Below are 21,708 nucleotides of genomic sequence, written 5' to 3' on the forward strand. Positions count from 1 at the left end.
CTTTCCTCCAGTGGATCTTGTTGCAAAGTTCATGGCTAGTGATCCCTTTCATGGCTTAGTACAATTACCATGACTATGACTTTAACTAATATTAGGATGCTTCTTTCAAGTGCCACTCACTCTGTCTCCCTTAGGTCCGGGGATGCCTGAGGCTCCTCTCTCTCCGGGCATACCTTGCAGACCGGGGGGCCCCTGGGCACCCGATGCACCACCTGGTCCGATCGCGCCCTACAACACAAGACATACAACTACTATCAGCTACAGCTACTGTCAGCAAATGAATACAGAACTAATAGCAACTCAGCAACTGGTAGAGGTTTTGATGGAAAACAACAGTAACAGCCTGTAGAATAGAACAGAATAGAATAGAACAGAATAGAACAGAACAGAACTGAAGAGAACTGAAGAGATCTGAATCTGAATAAGAACTCTAGGCAGAGTTCCTCTCTCCAGTGTCTGTATTCTTTTGCCCATCTTAATCTTTTATTTTAATTGGCCAGTCTGAGATATGGCGTTTTCTTTGCAACTCTGACTAGTCACCTCTTCACTGTTGATGTTGAGACTGGTGTTTTGCGGGTACAATTTAATGAAGCTGCCAGTTGAGGACTTGTAAAGGCATCTGTTTCTCAAACTAGACACTCTAATGTACTTGTCCTCTTGCTCAGTCCTCTTGTGCACCGGGGCCTCCCACTCCTCTTTCTATTCTGGTTAGAGACAGTTTGCTCTGTTCTGTGAAGGGAGTAGTACACAGCATTGTACGATATCTTTAGTTTCTTGATAATTTCTCGCATGGAATAGCCTTCATTTCTCAGAACAAGAATAGGCCGATGAGTTTCAGAAGAAATGCTCCAGATACTCAACTAGTCTAGAGAAGGCCCGTTTTATTGCTTTTTTAATCAGAACAACAGTTTTCAGCTGTGCTAACATAATTGCAAAAGGGTTTTCTAATGATCATTTAGCCTTTTATAATAATAAACTTGGATTAGCTAACACAACGTGCCATTGGAACACATGAGTGCTGGTTGCTGATAATGGGCCTCTGTACGCCTATGTAGATATTCCATTAAAAAAAAGCTGTTTCCAGCTACAACAGTAATTTACAACATTAACAATGTCTACACTGTATTTCTGATCAAATGTGATTTTCCTTCAAAAACAAGGACATTTCTAAGTGACCCCAAACTTTTGAACGGTAGTGTAGGTGAACATAGAAGGCAAAACATTGCTGATAGAAACACATTTCTATTGGATAGAACGTGTAATAGTCTTTAAAAAATCCTTCAGCCACATCAAGACACAGCTCCTGTACAGTCTCTGAAATGATTTCTAACTTTATCTGAAATGATTTCTAACAGTATCTGAAATGATTTCTAACTTTATCTGAAATGATTTCTAACAGTATCTGAAATGATTTCTAACTTTATCTGAAATGATTTCTAACAGTATCTGAACTCAGGTCTGAGCTGTTTATAGAGTTTACGTTGTTGTTATTTGTCTCCCTCTTCTGTATTACGCTGACTTTGCCGTCTGGTAGCTCATTCTCATAAACGTTCTCTAAGCTTGTTCTCGGCCAATTTGCCAAATGTTCCTGCTGCGCTTAGCTCGAAGAGGAATGCTGTGTTTGTTCTTTCCTGCTGGCACTGCTGCCTCTCTGAAACGCCAGTTACATTCATCTGTCTGTTCATCCCTCCCCCTCCTCCCCCTCCTCTCCCTCCCCCTCCTCCCCCTCCACCCTCCTATCATTAGCTTTAATCCCAGCCTCTATCTATCATTTCCTCCTTGGCTGACAGTCAGAGGGGTTCTGAACTAAAATGGCCCGGAAGGCAAGCAGGCAGGTTCTTTCACCCCCTAGTCTCCTCAAATCTGCCCGAAGTCTGTTCCACTCATTACCAGTATTGAGAATGAAAAGTTGCATTGAGCCGTGGTTGACGGACAACGGAAATATCTGTGAATGTGGCACGTTTCCTTTAATATGATGACCGTAAATCCCTTCTTCTATGTAGCGAAAAGGCTGTGTAGAATTTTCCCTTGGTGGTAACGAGATGGTATAGCTGGCATGCTTTAATCAGATACTGTGCAGGATCAGGATGGGACTGTGCATTATGGCAATGAGCCCCTCTCATATCTCAAAGACTATATGTTTTTCTGTGGGATATGGTGGAACCAAACAAGTGTCCTGACTCTCTGTGGTGACTAAAGATCCCATGGCACTTATCGTAAGAATAGGGGTGTTAACCCCGGTGTCCTGGTTAAATTCCCAATCTGGCCCTCATACCATCATGGCCACCTAATCATCCCCAGCTTCCAATTGCTCACTCATTCAAATCCCCCCCTCCCCTCTCCCTGTAACTATTCCCCATGCTGTTGCTGTAAATGACAATGTGTTCTCAGTCAACTAACCTGGTAACATAAGGTTAAAACATTTTTTACAAAAAAAATTATATTGTAATTTTGGCCACCGGCCAACTGAGCTAGTAGACCGGAAATTCTACTAGCTGCAAATTCTATTAATTGCAATTTCTACTAATTGCAAATTCTACTAGCTGCAAATTATACTCGCTGCAAATTCTACTAACTGCAAATTCTGCTAACTGCAAATTCTACAAATTGCAAATTCTACTAACTGCAAATTCTACTAGCTGCAAATTATACTCGCTGCAAATTCTACTAACTGCAAATTCTGCTAACTGCAAATTCTACTAATTGCAAATTCTACTAACTGCAAATTCTACTAGCTGCAAATTATACTCGCTGCAAATTCTACTAACTGCAAATTCTGCTAACTGCAAATTCTACTAGCTGCAAATTATACTCGCTGCAAATTCTACTAACTGCAAATTCTGCAAACTGCAAATTCTACTAATTGCAAATTCTACTAACTGCAAATTCTATTAACTGCAAATTCTACTAATTGCAAATTCTACTAACTGCAAATTCTACTAACTGCAAAGTCTACTAACTGCAAATTCTACTAATTGCAAATTCTACTCGCTGCAAATTCTACTAGTTGCAAATTCTACTCGCTTCATTTAGGTATATCAGAAGACTAAGTTCTCTACAGTAGTGTGTTTGTCTCACCTTAGGTCCGTCAGTTCCAGGAGTTCCAGGAAGACCACGGGGTCCCTGCAGCCCCTGAGGCCCAGCACCTCCTCTCTCTCCTGGGAAACCACGCTCACCCTACACGGAGACAGGGATGGATGGTTAGCATTATTATCCTCCATAACTCCATAAGTGGAGTTAGCTATATGAACATGGTAGGTATGGAGATGATGGTGGAGGACATCAAACTCACTCTTGGTCCAGTGGCACCAGCAGCTCCACCCTCTCCTGGAACTCCCATGTCACCTGGCTTGCCACCCTCACCAGGGGGTCCGGGAGGTCCGGGCAGACCCTGTTGAAAGGAAGCAAAACAACCAATCAATCAATCAATCACGTGGCTGTCGTTACTACTTGCGAAGTGTATAGTTGACTGAATTGTCAATGTGATTGTACAAATGTAGTGTATAATGGCTGCATTTACACAGGCAGCCTAATTTTTATATTTTTCCACTAATGTCTTTTTGACCAATCAGATCAGCTCAATTGCCAAAAATTGGGCAAAAGATCAGAATTGCACTGCCTGTGCAAACACAGACTAATATGTTATAGGAGCGTGCAGTGCCAAAAAGACAGGTATTCAATGAATGCAGAGAGACAGACAGACAGACAGACAGACAGACAGACAGGTACACAGTGAAGGCAGATTGACAGACAGTCAGGTACACAGTGAATGCAGAGTGACAGACAGACAGGTACACAGTGAATGCAGAGTGACAGACAGACAGGTACACAGTGAATGCAGAGTGACAGACAGACAGGTACACAGTGAATGCAGAGTGACAGACAGACAGACAGGTACACAGTGAAGGCAGATTGACAGACAGACAGGTACACAGTGAATGCAGACAGACAGACAGACAGACAGACAGACAGACAGACAGACAGACAGACAGTGAATGCAGAGTGACATACAGACAGACAGACAGACAGACAAACAGACAGACAGTGAATGCAGAGAGACAGACAGACAGGTACACAGTGAATGCAGACAGACAGACAGGTACACAGTGAATGCAGACAGACAGACAGACAGACAGACAGTGAATGCAGAGAGAGAGAGAGGTACACAGTGAATGCAGAGAGACACACAGACAGGTACACAGTGAATGCAGAGAGAGAGAGGTGTACATCTACTGACCTGGAAGCCAGAAGGTCCAGGTTGTCCTTGCTCTCCTCTCTCTCCAGCAGGGCCCTGTGGTAAAGGAAGGCTTAACAGTGAGCGTTATTCATTGACCTGTCAAAGTCACTGCTAATTCAGAGGCTTTCCTCATTTGGCCTAGACCAGGCTGCATGTAACTGGTTTAAAAATTACTTGACAAATAGAACTCAATGTGTGTCTACTGTTACATCAGGTTTCCTGGATATTACGAAAGGTGTCCCGCAGAGGTCGATTCTGGGTCCTGTACTTTTTACTGTTTACATTGTGAATATCGACTTGTCTGTAAAACATTTTTACCTGCACTTGTATGCCGATGATACTGTTGTGTATGCTATTGTCCCAATGGTTGACCAGGCTCCATTTGAACCACAGTCTGCCTTCATTGTATTACAGAAAAACTTTGACCTGAACTTAGTATTGAATGCAGGTAAAACTAAATATATCCTATTATTCAGTCAACATTTCTATCGGTTCTAGACTATGGCGACATCGTCTCTATGAACTCAGCTGCCAATTCGTTAAAGCCGTTAGATGCAGTTTATCATAGTGCACTGCGCTTTATTACAGGCAACAGGTTTAGTACTCATCACTGCATTCTCTACCAGCAAGTTGGTTGGCCCTCTTTGATGTCACGTATGTTGATACATGACTATGTTTTCATTTATAAAGCCTTTTAAAAAAGACCCGCTGGACCTAACGTCTTTACTAAACTTTAGACATACGAGTTACCACACCAGGTCTCAGGGATGGATAACTCTGGGAATTCCTCTGGTCTCCACCGAGTTGGGTAAATCAGCTTTTACTTTTCTTGCAGCTTCTTTGAGGAACAATCTTCAAAATGTTCTTCAATGTGATGTTCTGCTGCCTCTTGGGTAATTCAGACAGCTGATTGAGGACCTTATTACTGATGAATGTGATGTTCTGGTGCCTCTTGGGTAATTCAGACAGCTGATTTAGGACCTTATTACTGATGAATGTGATGTTCTGGTGCCTCTTGGGTAATTCAGACAGCTGATTGAGGACCTTATTACTGATGAATGTGATGTTCTGGTGCCTCTTGAGTAATTCAGACAGCTGATTGAGGACCTTATTACTGATGAATGTGATGTTCTGGTGCCTCTTGGGTAATTCAGACAGCTGATTTAGGACCTTATTACTGATGAATGTGATGTTCTGGTGCCTCTTGGGTAATTCAGACAGCTGATTTAGGACCTTATTACTGATGAATGTGATGTTCTGGTGCCTCTTGGGTAATTCAGACAGCTGATTGAGGACCTTATTACTGATGAATGTGATGTTCTGGTGCCTCTTGGGTAATTCAGACAGCTGATTGAGGACCTTATTACTGATGAATGTGATGTTCTGGTGCCTCTTGGGTAATTCAGACAGCTGATTGAGGACCTTATTACTGATGAATGTGATGTTCTGGTGCCTCTTGGGTAATTCAGACAGCTGATTTAGGACCTTATTACTGATGAATGTGATGTTCTGGTGCCTCTTGGGTAATTCAGACAGCTGATTTAGGACCTTATTACTGATGAATGTGATGTTCTGGTGCCTCTTGGGTAATTCAGACAGCTGATTGAGGACCTTATTACTGATGAATGTGATGTTCTGGTGCCTCTTGGGTAATTCAGACAGCTGATTGAGGACCTTATTACTGATGAATGTGATGTTCTGGTGCCTCTTGGGTAATTCAGACTGCTGATTGAGGACCGTATTACTGATGAATGTGATGTTCTGGTGCCTCTTGGGTAATTCAGACAGCTGATTGAGGACCTTATTACTGATGAATGTGATGTTCTGGTGCCTCTTGGGTAATTCAGACAGCTGATTGAGGACTTTATTACTGATGAATGTGATGTTCTGGTGCCTCTTGGGTAATTCAGACAGCTGATTGAGGACTTTATTACTGATGAATGTGATGTTCTGGTGCCTCTTGGGTAATTCAGACAGCTGATTGAGGACCTTATTACTGATGAATGTGATGTTCTGGTGCCTCTTGGGTAATTCAGACAGCTGATTGAGGACTTTATTACTGATGAATGTGATGTTCTGGTGCCTCTTGGGTAATTCAGACAGCTGATTGAGGACTTTATTACTGATGAATGTGATGTTCTGGTGCCTCTTGGGTAATTCAGACAGCTGATTGAGGACCTTATTACTGATGAATGTGATGTTCTGGTGCCTCTTGGGTAATTCAGACAGCTGATTGAGGACCTTATTACTGATGAATGTGATGTTCTGGTGCCTCTTGGGTAATTCAGACAGCTGATTGAGGACCTTATTACTGATGAATGTGATGTTCTGGTGCCTCTTGGGTAATTCAGACAGCTGATTGAGGACCTTATTACTGATGAATGTGATGTTCTGGTGCCTCTTGGGTAATTCAGACAGCTGATTGAGGACCTTATTACTGATGAATGTGATGTTCTGGTGCCTCTTGGGTAATTCAGACAGCTGATTGAGGACCTCATTACTGATGAATGTTTTTTATGACCGTGTTTTTCTTTCGGTTTGCATTTTGTATTTATATTGATGTTTGTGTTTTCTGTCATTTCTGTAATTCAGGGCTCATCTGTAGAATAGACTTTGGTCTCAGTATGACTCCCTGATAAAATAAAGGTTAAATAGAATTATAGCAAACCAAGGCGTTGGGCTGCCGTTAAAAAAACAAATTATGCCTTCAAACTCAATCGACACAATCTTACCATCTTACAACCACAATGAAACTTGAATCAGAAAGGTAGCAGTGAATTGACAACGATACTAGTTGAACACATTGGAGGATATCCAGCCTGGGTTTGGTGGAGTTATCAGGTCATTTTTAGAGAGTACATTGAGAAAGGTGGATAAGATCAGTGAGACAGACGTGACGGCAGCAGAGTGTGATTGGAGAGATAGAGATACTCACAGCAGGGCCAGGGGGTCCAGCAGCTCCGGTCTCACCATCCTTACCAGGAAGACCCTATAGGGAGAGAGAGAGAAAAAAGAGAGAAGGTAGAGAAAGAGAGATAGAGAGAGAGTTAGAGGCCATGGGAGCCAGATGAAGACTGATAGATGTAATTACTACACGGCAACAGAGTAGGGATAAACTGAGTATATGGAATGGTTTCCTAACAACGTCTTTAAAGTGTTTTCTGCACATTTGAAATGGCATATATTATCATCAAAATGAAGGTAGCAGGCTAATTATGATTTGTAACTGTGTTTGGTTTAATCTTAGTGGATTTTTTTCTAGTCGGGCATAAGGTATGTTTACCCCGCCATATTTCAAATGGCTCTACTGAAAAGGCTGTCTGTCTGGGTGAGATAAATGACTTACTCTCAGACCTGGCGCACCGAGCAATCCTTTCTCTCCGCCCTTGCCAGGTTCGCCCTAGTCAGAAAACACACACACCAGTCAGCCACCAATGATGTCCAGATGTACGGTTGATTAGACAGACACTCTGTCCATGTAGATATGTAATCTCCATATGTACATCATCCAACACACCCAATCAACCAAATCAATCAATCAAACAGTCACACTCACGTTGGCTCCCTTGGGTCCGGGGAATCCCATCACGCCAGGCTGACCGCGGGCTCCCATAGGGCCAGGAGGTCCGGGGCGACCGTCCTCACCAGAAGAACCCTACAGAGGGGAAACAGGAGGGTCAGTCAATCAATCAATCAATCAATCAATCAATCAATTATGCAAAATAAAAATGACAAGTTATGCACCTGAGGGGGTTTCTACACTGTCAGAGTCAATGATATACCCTATCAGTCATCTAGTGTCTAAATAAATTATTGGTCAGAGTCCTGTGAACACGCTGATTCATCTAGTGTCTATATAAATCAGTGGTCAGAGTCCTGTGAACACGCTGATTCATCTAGTGTCTATATAAATCAGTGGTCAGAGTCCTGTGAACATGCTGATTCATCTAGTGTCTATATAAATCAGTGGTCAGAGTCCTGTGAACATGCTGATTCATCTAGTGTCTATATAAATCAGTGGTCAGAGTCCTGTGAACACGCTGATTCATCTAGTGTCTATATAAATCAGTGGTCAGAGTCCTGTGAACATGCTGATTCATCTAGTGTCTATATAAATCAGTGGTCAGAGTCCTGTGAACATGCTGATTCATCTAGTGTCTATATAAATCAGTGGTCAGAGTCCTGTGAACATGCTGATTCATCTAGTGTCTATATAAATCAGTGGTCAGAGTCCTGTGAACATGCTGATTCATCTAGTGTCTATATAAATCAGTGGTCAGAGTCCTGTGAACATGCTGATTCATCTAGTGTCTATATAAATCAGTGGCCAGAGTCCTGTGAACATGCTGATTCATCTAGTGAGCAAATTCATGTTTATTCATTTTCATTTAAATACCTTTAAAAAATTTTTTTATAGTTGTTGTAAAAAACAGACAACAAGCGTACTTACACCGGGTCCAACTTTTCCTTGAGGACCTGCATCACCGGGACGACCAGTAAGACCCTGCAAGAACACAGAGACACACACACATCACGGTATACTGTACAGTATGTGAGTTAAATCTACAGTGATCATTGTCTTGGCTTCGTAGTGTAGCCATTACCCTTACCAGAGCCTATATGTCTAATTTAGTAGCCTACGTACAACATTATTATGCGAGTCAAAATGACAAAGGTAATGTATTGGCTCCATTACTCAGCCATAGTTTGGAGAACTATTCCATCTTACCAGAGCATTTATACATACTACTGTTACAGATGCTAGAGAGATGTTATAGTTGAACTTACTCTTGCACCAGGAAGACCGGGCTCGCCAGGGCGACCAGGGTCACCGCCGGCTCCCTTAGGGCCAGACACGCCTCCAACTCCACGCTCGCCAGGGGCTCCCTGGATTAGGAGAGAAAATGTGTGTTTACTCAATGGAGACGATCAATCAATAAATCAATCAACCCATCAATCAATCAGCCAATCAATCAATCAGCCAATCAACCCATCAATCAATCAGCCCATCAATCAATCAACTCATCAATCAATCAACCAATCAACTCATCAATCAATCAGCCAATCAACCCATCAATCAACCCATCAATCAATCAACACATCAATCAATCAACACATCAATCAATCAACCCATCAATCAATCGATCAAGACCTATCTCCACAGCCACGTCATATGAGGCTACAGTAGTACCTGTAATGTATTAGGAGGCTAAATGAACTGAAGACGCTCTGAGGGGAGTGTCTGACAGTGTGAAGCACTGAAATGTAAAGCCTGTCTGTTTGTTCCTATCACAAGCCTCAACAGATCATTACAGACATCTGTGTTCCTCTTTATCTTTTTGTGTCAGGGGGTAAGATAATTCACATCCTATTGGCATCAATGCTTGACTAAGTGAACATTTGACTTGAGTGGAAGTTAGGATTCACCCCTATCATGGGAAAGATTCGCTCCATCTGTCTCCACAATCACTTCACATGAGGTACCCTGGGCAAACACCCTCAGGCGGCAGGTAGCCTGGAGGGTAGGAGCATTGGGCCAGTAACACAATGCAACCCTGACCACCTCCTGAAGTTGTCAGCCAAATCTGAACACAATCAGAACAGGTCTTTTCAATGCAATCTTCATATTCTGATAGCAGAAGTCACATGTAAGTGTTAAGTGTAGGCATGACCTAATTGGGGCTCTGTCTTTCATTCTTTCTCACTTCTCATTTTCTCTGTGATGCCTGGCTGTTCCAATATCGATGCGCTCCTAACAGAATATTCAGTCAGATTGGATAGTAATTGCCTGAAGGATTCCAATAAATTATTGTGTTCAGAAAACGATGATGGAATGTCTTCACTACTACTCTAGTACAGAAGGGCATGTTCACACCAACACTTGGCTGTAGATATATAGATACATATAGTATATTACCCATGATCCTGTGGTGTTGAAATGTACAGATATGTCATTGCCGACCTGATGTCATAATAACCCAGAACCAATCTTGCGTGGTTAACGTTTATGTTAACAATCCATCACTCAAGAGACTGTTGCTGACACAGTTCTGCCAGTATTAGTGTAACCTATTCAGTTGATCTGAACGTATACTTCCTGTTAATTTCCTGTACCATAGCACTTCGTTTCCCCTCCTTTAACGATAAGCCCCTCCCTTGAGACCATATTGTCATGGTGACACTCACCTTGGGACCAGCCAGACCATCCTGACCTGGGAAACCACGGTTACCGGGGGCGCCCTAAACAAAGACAACAACAACAACAGGGTTCATGGTTAGAAGAAGAAGAAAACAAATCAACATTTAACGCTGGGAGCGAGACTACAGTGTGTGATAAATGTAAAGTGACATGGGCAGCCCTTTCTGTGACAGCCCTCTCTGGGACAGCCCTCTCTGGGACAGCCCTCTCTGTGACAGCCCTCTCTGGGACAGCCCTCTCTGGGACAGCCCTCTCTGGGACAGCCCTCTCTGTGACAGTCCTCTCTGGGACAGCCCTCTCTGGGACAGCCCTCTCTGGGACAGCCCTCTCTGGGACAGCCCTCTCTGTGACAGCCCTCTCTAGGACAGCCCTCTCTAGGACAGCCCTCTCTGGGACAGCCCTCTCTGGGACAGCCCTCTCTGTGACAGCCCTCTCTGGGACAGCCCTCTCTGGGACAGCCTTCTCTGGGACAGCCCTCTCTGGGACAGCCCTCTCTGGGGGGACAGCCCTCTCTGTGACAGCCCTCTCTGTGACAGCCCTCTTTGGGACAGCCCTCTCTGGGACAGCCCTCTCTGGGACAGCCCTCTCTGTGACAGCCCTCTCTGGGACAGCCCTCTCTGGGACAGCCCTCTTTGGGACAGCCCTCTTTGGAACAGCCCTCTCTGTGACAGCCCTCTCTGGGACAGCCCTCTCTGGGACAGCCTTCTCTGGGACAGCCCTCTCTGGGGGGACAGCCCTCTCTTTGACAGCCCTCTCTGTGACAGCCCTCTTTGGGACAGTCCTCTCTGTGACAGCCCTCTCTGGGACAGCCCTCTCTGGGACAGCCCTCTCTGGGACAGCCCTCTTTGGGACAGCCCTCTTTGGAACAGCCCTCTCTGGGACAGCCCTCTCTGGGACAGCCTTCTCTGGGACAGCCCTCTCTTGGACAGCCCTCTCTGTGACAGCCCTCTCTGTTCTGTGACAGCCCTCTCTGGAACAGCCCTTTCTGGGACAGCCCTCTCTGGGACAGCCCTCTCTGGGACAGCCCACTGGGAGTGTAGCCGTCCATTTCATTTCCTCCTTTTTATGTACAGGAAACACATTGTGCCTCAACAGTGGTTGGAATGATAGGTAGCCTTGTATGCCGACGGGGTGGCAAGATGGGTGTCATGAGTGGTACTCACTCTCTCTCCGGGAGGTCCGAGAGGTCCAGCTGCGCCGGGCTCTCCTCTGGGTCCCCTCTTCCCCTCCTCTCCTGCAGGGCCAAGGGCTCCTTGGGGACCCGCGGGTCCCTACACAAACACAACAGGATGTTAGTAATCACATGTAATATCCATCATCCAAAAATAGATTTAGATTTAGAAATAGATTTCACTAAGAAGGGAGAAAAACTGTTCAAGTATTTGCTGATTTTAAGTTCTGTTGTGTTATCATTTGCTTCCAGAAAGTATTTACCAAGCCGTAGACATCTTACTTAACTAATGATAACACAACATAACTTCACCTAACATCAGCAGACATCTTACTTAACTAATGATAACACAACATAACTTCACCTAACATCAGCAGACATCTTACTTAACTAATGATAACACAACATAACTTCACCTAACATCAGCAGACATCTTACTTAACTAATGATAACACAACATAACTTCACCTAACATCAGCAGACATCTTACTTAACTAATGATAACACAACATAACTTCACCTAACATCAGCAGACATCTTACTGAACTAATGATAACACAACATAACTTCACCTAACATCAGCAGACATCTTACTGAACTAATGATAACACAACAGAACTTCACCTAACATCAGCAGACATCTTACTGAACTAATGATAACACAACATAACTTCACCTAACATCAGCAGACATCTTACTTAACTAATGATAACACAACATAACTTCACCTAACATCAGCAGACATCTTACTTAACTAATGATAACACAACAAAACTTCACCTAACATCAGCAGACATCTTACTTAACTAATGATAACACAACATAACTTCACCTAACATCAGCAGACATCTTACTGAACTAATGATAACACAACACAACTTCACCTAACATCAGCAGACATCTTACTGAACTAATGATAACACAACAGAACTTCACCTAACATCAGCAAACATCTTAACGAAGCAAAGTTGTCTCTCAATCTTTGGGGTGTTTCTCATTTTTTATAATAAATGCTGAGGATAAATATGCATTCTTTACTTTATTTTAGAAACTACCATAACATGTTTAAAATTATGTTGCTTGCCTGGTCCTTAGTAGGTCTAATGTTAGATTGTTGAGAGGTAACAAACCAACAGGGCCCCCTTGTGGCTTAGTTGCAAACTCTGTTACAATCTGGAAGCAATCTGGGATGTTCTCCATTCTGTCTAGGAGTTTCATGGGGCATTATAAACTCTTGGACATTATCCAGTATTTTGAGGGATTACTTAGCTATCGGAGACTGAAAGACAGAGAGGAGGAAGAGAGAAAGAGAGAGAGAGAGAGCCTTGACTACGTACAACCTCAGTGAGCATAGCCTTGCTATTGAGAAAGGCCGCCGTAGGCAGACCTGGCTCTCAAGAGAAGACAGGCTATGTGCACACTGCCCACAAAATGAGGTGGAAACTGAGCTGCACTTCCTAACCTCCTGCCAAATGTATTACCATATTAGAGACACATATTTCCCTCAGATTACACAACAAATCCATATCTATATCCACAGTGTGCCATCACAGCAGCAAGATGTGTGACCTGTTGCCACAAGAAAAGGGCAACCAGTGAAGAACAAACACCATTGTAAATACAACCCATATTTATGTTTATTTATTTTCCCTTTCGTAATTGAACTATTTGCACATCACTGCAACACTGTATATAGACATAATATGACATTTGAAATGTCTTTATTCTTTTGGAACTTGTGTGAGTGTAATATTTACTGTTCACTCTTATTGTTTATTTAATAATACTCACAATCTCTCCTTTGGGTCCAGCCTCACCCTTGAAACCTGGGATACCAGGGTCACCCTAGAGAGAAAGACAAAAAAGACACGGGTCATTATTACAGACCTTCAACATTCTTAAGTCTTTTGACAATGAAGTCAGATTACAACCATTTCCTCCATTGGAGTTGTATATTACTAGCCTTTGAAATGCAAACTGAATCACGCTACATTACAATATATTATTATATTACAGATACCTCGTATCATCCCTGACATTCATTATACATTACAACAGTTTAGACGTACAGATGTTCCCTTTGGTCCGAGAGGCCCAGTGGCTCCCTGGGGTCCTGGAGGGCCACGGGGTCCGGGGAAGCCAGGCGCACCAGCGATACCAGGAGCACCCTATAGTAGAGCGACAGATAGGACATTGGTCAATATCAATCACGTACCAATCAATCATCACGCTGAAATGATCATGTGTGATAGTGGAAGAGAACACTAAGCATTCAATCAACACCGTGATACTGAGATCTGAAAAGAAGAAGCAGTGATATGTTTACTGTAGCTTGTAGATCAATGAGGAAAAAAATCTACAACTTTATCTAAGGAGTTTTCTGGACCTATGTCTTCAATGTAAAGTGAGTTAGTGGGTGGAACAGGTGGGAGAGGTCCTGAAGTTACAGACACGCCTGGACATCCTGTACCAAGCACGAACTGCAGTCTGCTTGACTATTATGTAAGGGATAGGTGTGTGTGTGTGTGTGTGTGTGTGTGTGTGTGTGTGTGTGTGTGTGTGTGTGTGTGTGTGTGTGTGTGTGTGTGTGTGTGTGTGTGTGTGTGTGTGTGTGTGTGTGTGTGTGTGTGTGTGTGTGTGTGTGTGTGTGTGTGTGTGTGTGTGTGCATGTCTGGCCCCAGGTCTGGTCTACTCAGCCATAACTAACTCAAAGCAACATACATCACACCTGACTGATTCTCATCTAAATGATTTTAATGGCTTCTTGATTGTGTTTCAGGGAAAGTTAAGACCAAGAGCTTGTCCTAACCACATCACCTGACCAGATAAATAGAACAACTCCTGGTTAGGGCACACGAAAAAGGAAATGCAAAAACTACTGACTCACAGTAATGGAGATGAGATCCACAATCTTTTTTTTTCAGGGTCAAAGGTGGGTTTCATAATGTGGGAGTGACTAAATATTTGTATTTATTTAACTAGGCAAGTCAGTTAAGAACAAATTCTTATTTACAATGACGGCCTACCCCGGCCAAAACCTAAACCGGACAACGCTAGGCCAATTGTGCGCCGCCCTATGGGACTCCCAATCACGGCTGGATGTGCTACAGCCAGTGCCTTAGACCACTGCTCCACTCGGGAGCTATTTCTCTTTAGTTTTCAGACTGAACTAGTGGACTAGGCTAGTCACAAGCATTTACATTTAGTTTGGAAATAATCTCTGTAACACTTCACTTTTAGCCTGCAGGTGCATTATAATGCTTTATAACTGGTAATAGTAATATATGAGACTTTATAATGTCTTATAATAAGGCTTACATTTTGTAGATTTCATATAGTGTATGAAAACTCAGGGCCATCTCTGGTTATCAAATCAAATCAAATCAAGTTGATCTTATATAGCCCTTCGTACATCAGTTAATATCTTGAAGTGCTGTACAGAAACCCAGCCTAAAACCCCAAACAGCAAGCAATGCAGGTGTAGAAGCACGTTATCTCTGTAGATATCCTAGTGGTTTATATATGACCTCCATTCGTCTTCCATATTCCAGCTAGAAGCACTGACAGATGCCACACATTATTCAACTCTAATAAAAACGTACTTCAGGCATAACATTTTATTAGACTTAATTGGAGATGACCCTCAAACCCTGCCCGTACTGTGGACATGGACTGTCTTTAGTTCCGCTGATAGAGGTCTGTAGGCATAGTGGTCGAACAGCACTGTAGGACTATAAGATACAGAGACAGAGGACAGAGGACAGAGGAAGGGAGGGAGACAGGAGATGAGGAGAGGTTGTCTGGTATACTCACAGCTGATCCTTTAGCTCCACCAATACCATCAGTTCCAGGGTTACCCTGTAGGGAAGAACAGACTAGTTAGAATGATCATTACATCCTTGTATATAGCCATTTTTTTCATCTTACATCATAAGCCTATGACAAGGACACAGAGTGTTTCCTGTTCAAGTCACATTATTAGGGAAAAATGCAGGTCCCTAGTCATATGACTTGGACCACTGACACAGAGGGGACACTGTTTTTCTGGACACTGTCATACTGGGACACTGTTTTACGGGGACACTGTTTTGTGGGGACACGGATTTCTTGGGACACTCACAGAAGCGCCGGCGGGTCCGGGAGATCCGGGGGTTCCTGACTCTCCACGTGATCCCTGGGCGCCCTCAGGTCCACGAGCACCGGTGGGGCCAGCTTCTCCCTGGAGAGGGTCAATCAAACAAACAATCAATCAATCAATGAATTCAATCGATCAATCAATCAAGCAATCGATCAATAATCTATTGAAGTGTACTGTTTTCATATTATCGTAAAGAGCCTAAAAATACAGAAACTATGTGCAAACTAAACTAGGTGCCGATTTGGTTTAGATGGTTAAGCATTTATTGTCAAATAAACACCTCCATAAGAATTAAAGTGTTGAAATCTTGTTAAATAAAGTTACACGTGTTTATTCTTAATTGAATTTAGTAAAAGCCCAAATAGGTCAATATTAATATTAAGAATGTATGAAGTCAAACTACTTTTACTGGAAGACAAATTCAATTAAGAATAAAATATTGTCAGCATTTGGAGAGAAAAATGAGAAATCCTACTTATGACTCAATTAAATTAACCTTAGCTTTCAAATAACAGTAATTTAATAACGGGCAGTAGCCAGATCCAAGTGTATAATGGTTTCCAGGTCTACTGGTCTAATAAAATAGAATGAGGAGAGTTATCCTGACTCACTCAAGTATTATTGTCAAACAAGGCTATACCCCCTTACTACAGACCACAGCCAATCATTGCACTGCATAGTGAGGTCATAGCCTTTGGGAAACTGGGTGAATGAAATTCCTAACTGTCGTTGCTATGGTGTTCTATACAACATGACATGATATATACTGTATGTGTTTATAAGGGTGGTGGAGATGTCGGCACTTTCCCTCCCTGATATCCTAGTGCACATAGGCTGCATATGGGGACACATGGAAACATGTAATACGCCTTTCCTTTATACATTATTTATTTATTTTTACCTTTATTTAACCAGGTAGGCTAGTTGAGAACAAGTTCTCATTTACAACTGCGACCTGGCAGTTCATGTATATAGCCTACTGTGTATAGTTGAGTCATTAAAACAAATACATATATTAGAAATAGATAGATTTGGGTCTATTGAATGTTAAGGTTCAGGGTTTGGCCTTGTGTTTTAGGCTATTATCCTGCTGATAGGTGAATTTGTCATCTTCCACTATCTGTTGGAAAGCAGACTAAACCAGGATTTCCTCTAGGATTTTGCCCGTGCGTATCTTTATTCCGTTTACTTTTATCCTAAAAACTTTCTAGTCCTTGACAAGCATACCCATAACAAGACGCAGTAGTACTCAGAGATGTGTTGTGCTGGATTTGCCCCAAATATAATGCAAACATAATGAAGACAAAAAGTTAGTTTCTTTGCAACATTCTTTGCAGTATTACTTTAGTGCAGGGGTATTCAACTCTTACCCTACGAGGTCCGGGTATTCAACTCTTACCCTACGAGGTCCGGGTATTCAACTCTTACCCTACGAGGTCCGGGTATTCAACTCTTACCCTACGAGGTCCGGCTATTCAACTCTTACCCTACGAGGTCCGGGTATTCAACTCTTACCCTACGAGGTCCGGGTACTCAACTCTTACCCTACGAGGTCCGGGTACTCAACTCTTACCCTACGAAGTCCGGAGCCTGCTGGTTTTCTGTTCTACCTGATAATTAATTAAACACACCTGGTGTCCCAGGTCTAAATCAGTCCCTGATTAGAGGAGAACAATTTAAAAATGCAGTGGAACTGGCTTCAAGGTCCAGAGTTGAGTTTGAGGACTTTAGTGTGTTGTTGATCCATGCTCAGGTTTCTCCTATCACAGCCATTAAACTGTGTAACTGTTTAAAAATGACTAATTCACCATGCTCAAAGGGATATTCAGTTTTGGCTTTTTTTTATACCAATATACCAATCTGTGCCCTTCTCTGCGAGGCATTGGAAAACCTCCCTGGTCTTTGTGGTTGGAAAAGTTCTTGAAATTCACTACTCGACTGAGGGACCGTACAGATAATTCTATGTGTGGGGTCCCCAGAACAGTGTGTCTGAAGCTGAATCTTTAAAAGATGTTCCGTGACTGGGAGACTGAGAGGGACAACAGAGGAAAGTGAAACCAGCAGTAAAGCACGGGGACTTCACACACACACACACACACACACACACACACACACACACACACACACACACACACACACACACACACACACACACACACACACACACACACACACACACACACACACACACACACACACACACACACACACACACACACACACACACACACACACACACACACACACACACACACAGTCTGGCCTGTCGGCTCACCGTTCAGAAGGAATCAGTCTTTAGCAAGTAGAGAGAAGGAAATAAAACAAACCACCTCCCAACCCCCCTCTCTCAGATGGAGGAAAATAGGTTTTAGTTTCAGAGCACTTTTCTAACGCTGCCTTCTCCGGTTTGACCTCTTTCACCCTTTCTTCAGCTTACGTTTAAAAAAAAAGAAGATATTTCTGAACTGAACTCCACCATTTTCTCTCTAGAACCTTTTACACGAACAGTACACAATGTACAGTAGCATCTTAGTTTGTACCCATCCTTATACTCTAAAATAATGTATTTGTACAAAATAATCCTTCATTGACATACCCCTGGGTTAATATGACTAAGTCACAAAACCGGAACTTTCCAGACACAGAGATAAAAGGACAGTGACATACCTTAGAACCTGGAGAGCCGGGGAAGCCTGGAGCACCAGATGGACCAACTGGGCCCTACAGAGAGAGAAAGAGAGAGGAGAGAGTGGAGGGGAGGGGGGGGGGGGGGGGGGGGGGAGGAAAGAGGGCCAAGAAAGGAGTGAGTCAACAAACACTACTGCCACAGTGAGGGCATTCAGGTGTATTGCAGCAACACTTAGATTTCTGCTGAAATACAGTATATAGTGAAATTAAATAATGAATAAAACTACATTGCAATAATACTTACAGGAGGACCAGCAGGGCCGGGCAGACCGTCATTACCACGAGCACCCTAGACAGGAGAAAGACAAGATACTGTCACCACACATCAGAGAACCAGCTCCATAAGGCATATTGTCAAGTACTGATCACTGGAATGACACTACATTATTCTTCAGAGACAGAAAGTTCTAGACAGGTTGTAGATATAGTTCTAGACATCGTTCTAGTATGAGTTCTAGACATGGTTCTAGTATGAGTTCTAGACATGGTTCTAGTATGAGATCTAGACATGGTTCTAGTATGAGTTCTAGACATGGTTCTTGTATTAGTAATATTATGAGTTCTAGACATGGTTCTAGTATGAGTTCTAGTATGAGTTCTAGACATGGTTCTAGTATGAGTTCTAGATATGGTTCTAGTATGAGTTCTAGACATGGTTCTAGTATGAGTTCTAGTATGAGTTCTAGACATGGTTCTAGTATGAGTTCTCGTATGAGTTCTAGACATGGTTCTAGTATGAATTCTAGACATGGTTCTAGTATGAGTTCTAGACATGGTTCTAGTATGAGTTCTAGACATGGTTCTAGTATGAATTCTAGACATGGTTCTAGTATGAGTTCTAGTATGAGTTCTAGACATGGTTCTAGTATGAGTTCTAGACATGGTTCTAGTATGTGTTCTAGTATGAGTTCTAGACATGGTTCTAGTATGAGTTCAAGACAGGGAGTTCTAGTATGAGTTCTAGACATGGTTCTAGAATGAGTTGTAGTATGAGTTCAAGACAGGGCACTGTAATGAGTGGCCAGGGAAAAGTACTTACAGCAGCTCCAGAGGGACCGGGGCGACCTCTCTCACCGGGCAGACCACGTGGTCCCTTTATAGAGGGAGAGAGAACGAGAGGTGCAGAGGTTACAATCACAAACAGTCAACAGTATCACATATAGTATTTCTACTCTACTCTACTACATCCACTACATATGATGTCACATTGTAATGTGTCTGACAGGTATCAGTTATCTGACAGGTATCAGTTATCTGACAGGTATCAGTTGTCTGACAGGTATCAGTTATCTGACAGGTATCAGTTATCTGACAGGTATCAGTTATCTGACAGGTATGTGTCTGACAGGTATCAGTTATCTGACAGGTATGTGTCTGACAGGTATCAGTTATCTGACAGGTATCAGTTGTCTGACAGGTATCAGTTATCTGACAGGTATCAGTTATCTGACAGGTATCAGTTATCTGACAGGTATCAGTTATCTGACAGGTATCAGTTGTCTGACAGGTATCAGTTATCTGACAGGTATCAGTTATCCATCTGTGCTCACCATGGGTCCGGGAGCGCCATTCTCACCGGGCGCACCAGACTCTCCCTAGAACAGAGAAGAGTCATTCAATTAGTAGGAGGAGACGGAGAGAAAAGGAGGAGGGGTTTGTGTTTTAGAGGTGGTCAGAATGGTAGGTAAACAGGCATCACAACATGACAGACAAAAAAGGCAAAGAAGGATATCAGTGAGATTAGAATGACTTGAGAGAGATAGAGGATGCTGATGTTGAGTCTTTCCTACCTTAGAACCAGCAGCTCCACCCTCTCCCTTGAGTCCATCAAGACCTGGATAACCCTGGAAATAAGAGATACAGACAATATCATGAGTACAGGACTGGGAATCAAGTCTTTACTGTCACATTGACTGGGCAATGCAGTTGCTCACAGCAGTATAACAATGACAAACATACACGTTCACTAAAAGCAGGTAAACAGGAAAGAACACATTTGAAGATGACATATTATATATTGTCACTACTATGACGTCACTTACTCTATGCCCTTTGATTCCAGGCAGACCGGGAGTTCCTGGGAATCCACGAGCTCCCTGTTGTAGAGAAGAGAAAAAAAGAGAAAGAGGAGAGATATGAGAGAATGGAATGGTTATTCAGTTCTTCTCCAGATCTGCTTTCCTGCTCTGGTCTAGTCTGGTTTGGAGCCAGACATATTATGATCAAGGGGCAGAAGGCCAGAGAGACAGATGACATGAGGGAAGATTTAGTAGAGACAGCTCTTCCTCTTCTGTCTGACTGAATCATCTTGGAGAGCCTTCTAACTGGTCTGTATCTGACTGAATCATCTTGGAGAGTCTTCTAACTGGTCTGTATCTGACTGAATCATCTTAGAGAGTCTTCTAACTGGTCTGTATCTGACTGAATCATCTTGGAGAGCCTTCTAACTGGTCTGTATCTGACTGAATCATCTTAGAGAGTCTTCTAACTGGACTGTATCTGACTGAATCATCTTGGAGAGTCTTCTAACAGGACTGTATCTGACTGAATCATCTTAGAGAGTCTTCTAACTGGACTGTATCTGACTGAATCATCTTAGAGCGTCTTCTAGCTGGACGTATACTTCTCTTGTCTGCTTGAATGGTCATCACATCAAATCAAATCAAATTGTATTAGTCACATGCACCGAATACAACAGGTGAAATGCTTACTTAGAGTCCCTAAACAACAATGCAGTTTAAATGATGTACAGCTGTAATAACTAAGTCAGCATGAATAGGAAGTGAGATAAATTGAGCGTAGATAAATGAACATATAAATGAATAGATAGTGAAGAGATAATGAAACTATACCTGAGGACCAGAAGGTCCACGATCACCACCTTTGCCGGGTTTGCCAGCGTCACCCTTTAGCAGAGAGAAAGAGACAGAGAGGAAGAGACATAGAGGAAGAGACATAGAGGAAGGGACAGGGAGAAAGAGACAGAGAGGATGAGACAGAGAGGAAGAGACAGAGGAAGAGACAGAGGAAGAGACAGAGAGAAAGAGACAGAGAGGAAGAGACAGAGAGGAAGAGAGAGAGGGGAGGGAGAAGAGGGCTATTAGATCAGTTAGTTGTCTGTGATGTAAATAAAATAAAAATAAAAAACATTACATGTATAGTAAAAACGAAATATAGATCAATAAAATTAAATAAAAATGTTTTGATCATTCACAATTTATTGTTACGATAATATTTTTTTACAAGCCACACACTTGAAATAGACATTTCAGATT

At 42.7% G+C, this 21,708-nt stretch overlaps 1 protein-coding gene across 2 annotated transcripts in view; it reads right to left on the bottom strand.

The window, feature by feature from the left end:
- The window catches only part of LOC129815733 (collagen alpha-1(II) chain), a 75,283-nt gene that overhangs the window by 16,132 nt on the left and 37,443 nt on the right, over window positions 1-21,708 (bottom strand). For both annotated transcript variants that reach the window (XM_055869802.1, XM_055869801.1), the window contains 22 exons: window positions 21,286-21,339; window positions 20,476-20,529; window positions 20,224-20,277; window positions 19,984-20,028; window positions 19,473-19,526; window positions 18,678-18,722; window positions 18,413-18,466; window positions 15,728-15,826; window positions 15,421-15,465; window positions 13,677-13,775; window positions 13,399-13,452; window positions 11,600-11,707; window positions 10,424-10,477; window positions 9,026-9,124; window positions 8,688-8,741; window positions 7,794-7,892; window positions 7,584-7,637; window positions 7,173-7,226; window positions 4,238-4,291; window positions 3,293-3,391; window positions 3,079-3,177; window positions 121-228 (listed from right to left, as the gene is read on the bottom strand). In XM_055869802.1, coding sequence (XP_055725777.1) covers window positions 121-228; window positions 3,079-3,177; window positions 3,293-3,391; window positions 4,238-4,291; window positions 7,173-7,226; window positions 7,584-7,637; window positions 7,794-7,892; window positions 8,688-8,741; window positions 9,026-9,124; window positions 10,424-10,477; window positions 11,600-11,707; window positions 13,399-13,452; window positions 13,677-13,775; window positions 15,421-15,465; window positions 15,728-15,826; window positions 18,413-18,466; window positions 18,678-18,722; window positions 19,473-19,526; window positions 19,984-20,028; window positions 20,224-20,277; window positions 20,476-20,529; window positions 21,286-21,339 — 1,539 coding nt within the window. The remainder of the gene's footprint in view (window positions 1-120; window positions 229-3,078; window positions 3,178-3,292; window positions 3,392-4,237; window positions 4,292-7,172; window positions 7,227-7,583; window positions 7,638-7,793; window positions 7,893-8,687; window positions 8,742-9,025; window positions 9,125-10,423; window positions 10,478-11,599; window positions 11,708-13,398; window positions 13,453-13,676; window positions 13,776-15,420; window positions 15,466-15,727; window positions 15,827-18,412; window positions 18,467-18,677; window positions 18,723-19,472; window positions 19,527-19,983; window positions 20,029-20,223; window positions 20,278-20,475; window positions 20,530-21,285; window positions 21,340-21,708) is intronic.

This window comes from Salvelinus fontinalis, chromosome 18 (assembly GCF_029448725.1).
Source record: "Salvelinus fontinalis isolate EN_2023a chromosome 18, ASM2944872v1, whole genome shotgun sequence".
Classification (NCBI taxonomy): domain Eukaryota; kingdom Metazoa; phylum Chordata; class Actinopteri; order Salmoniformes; family Salmonidae; genus Salvelinus; species Salvelinus fontinalis.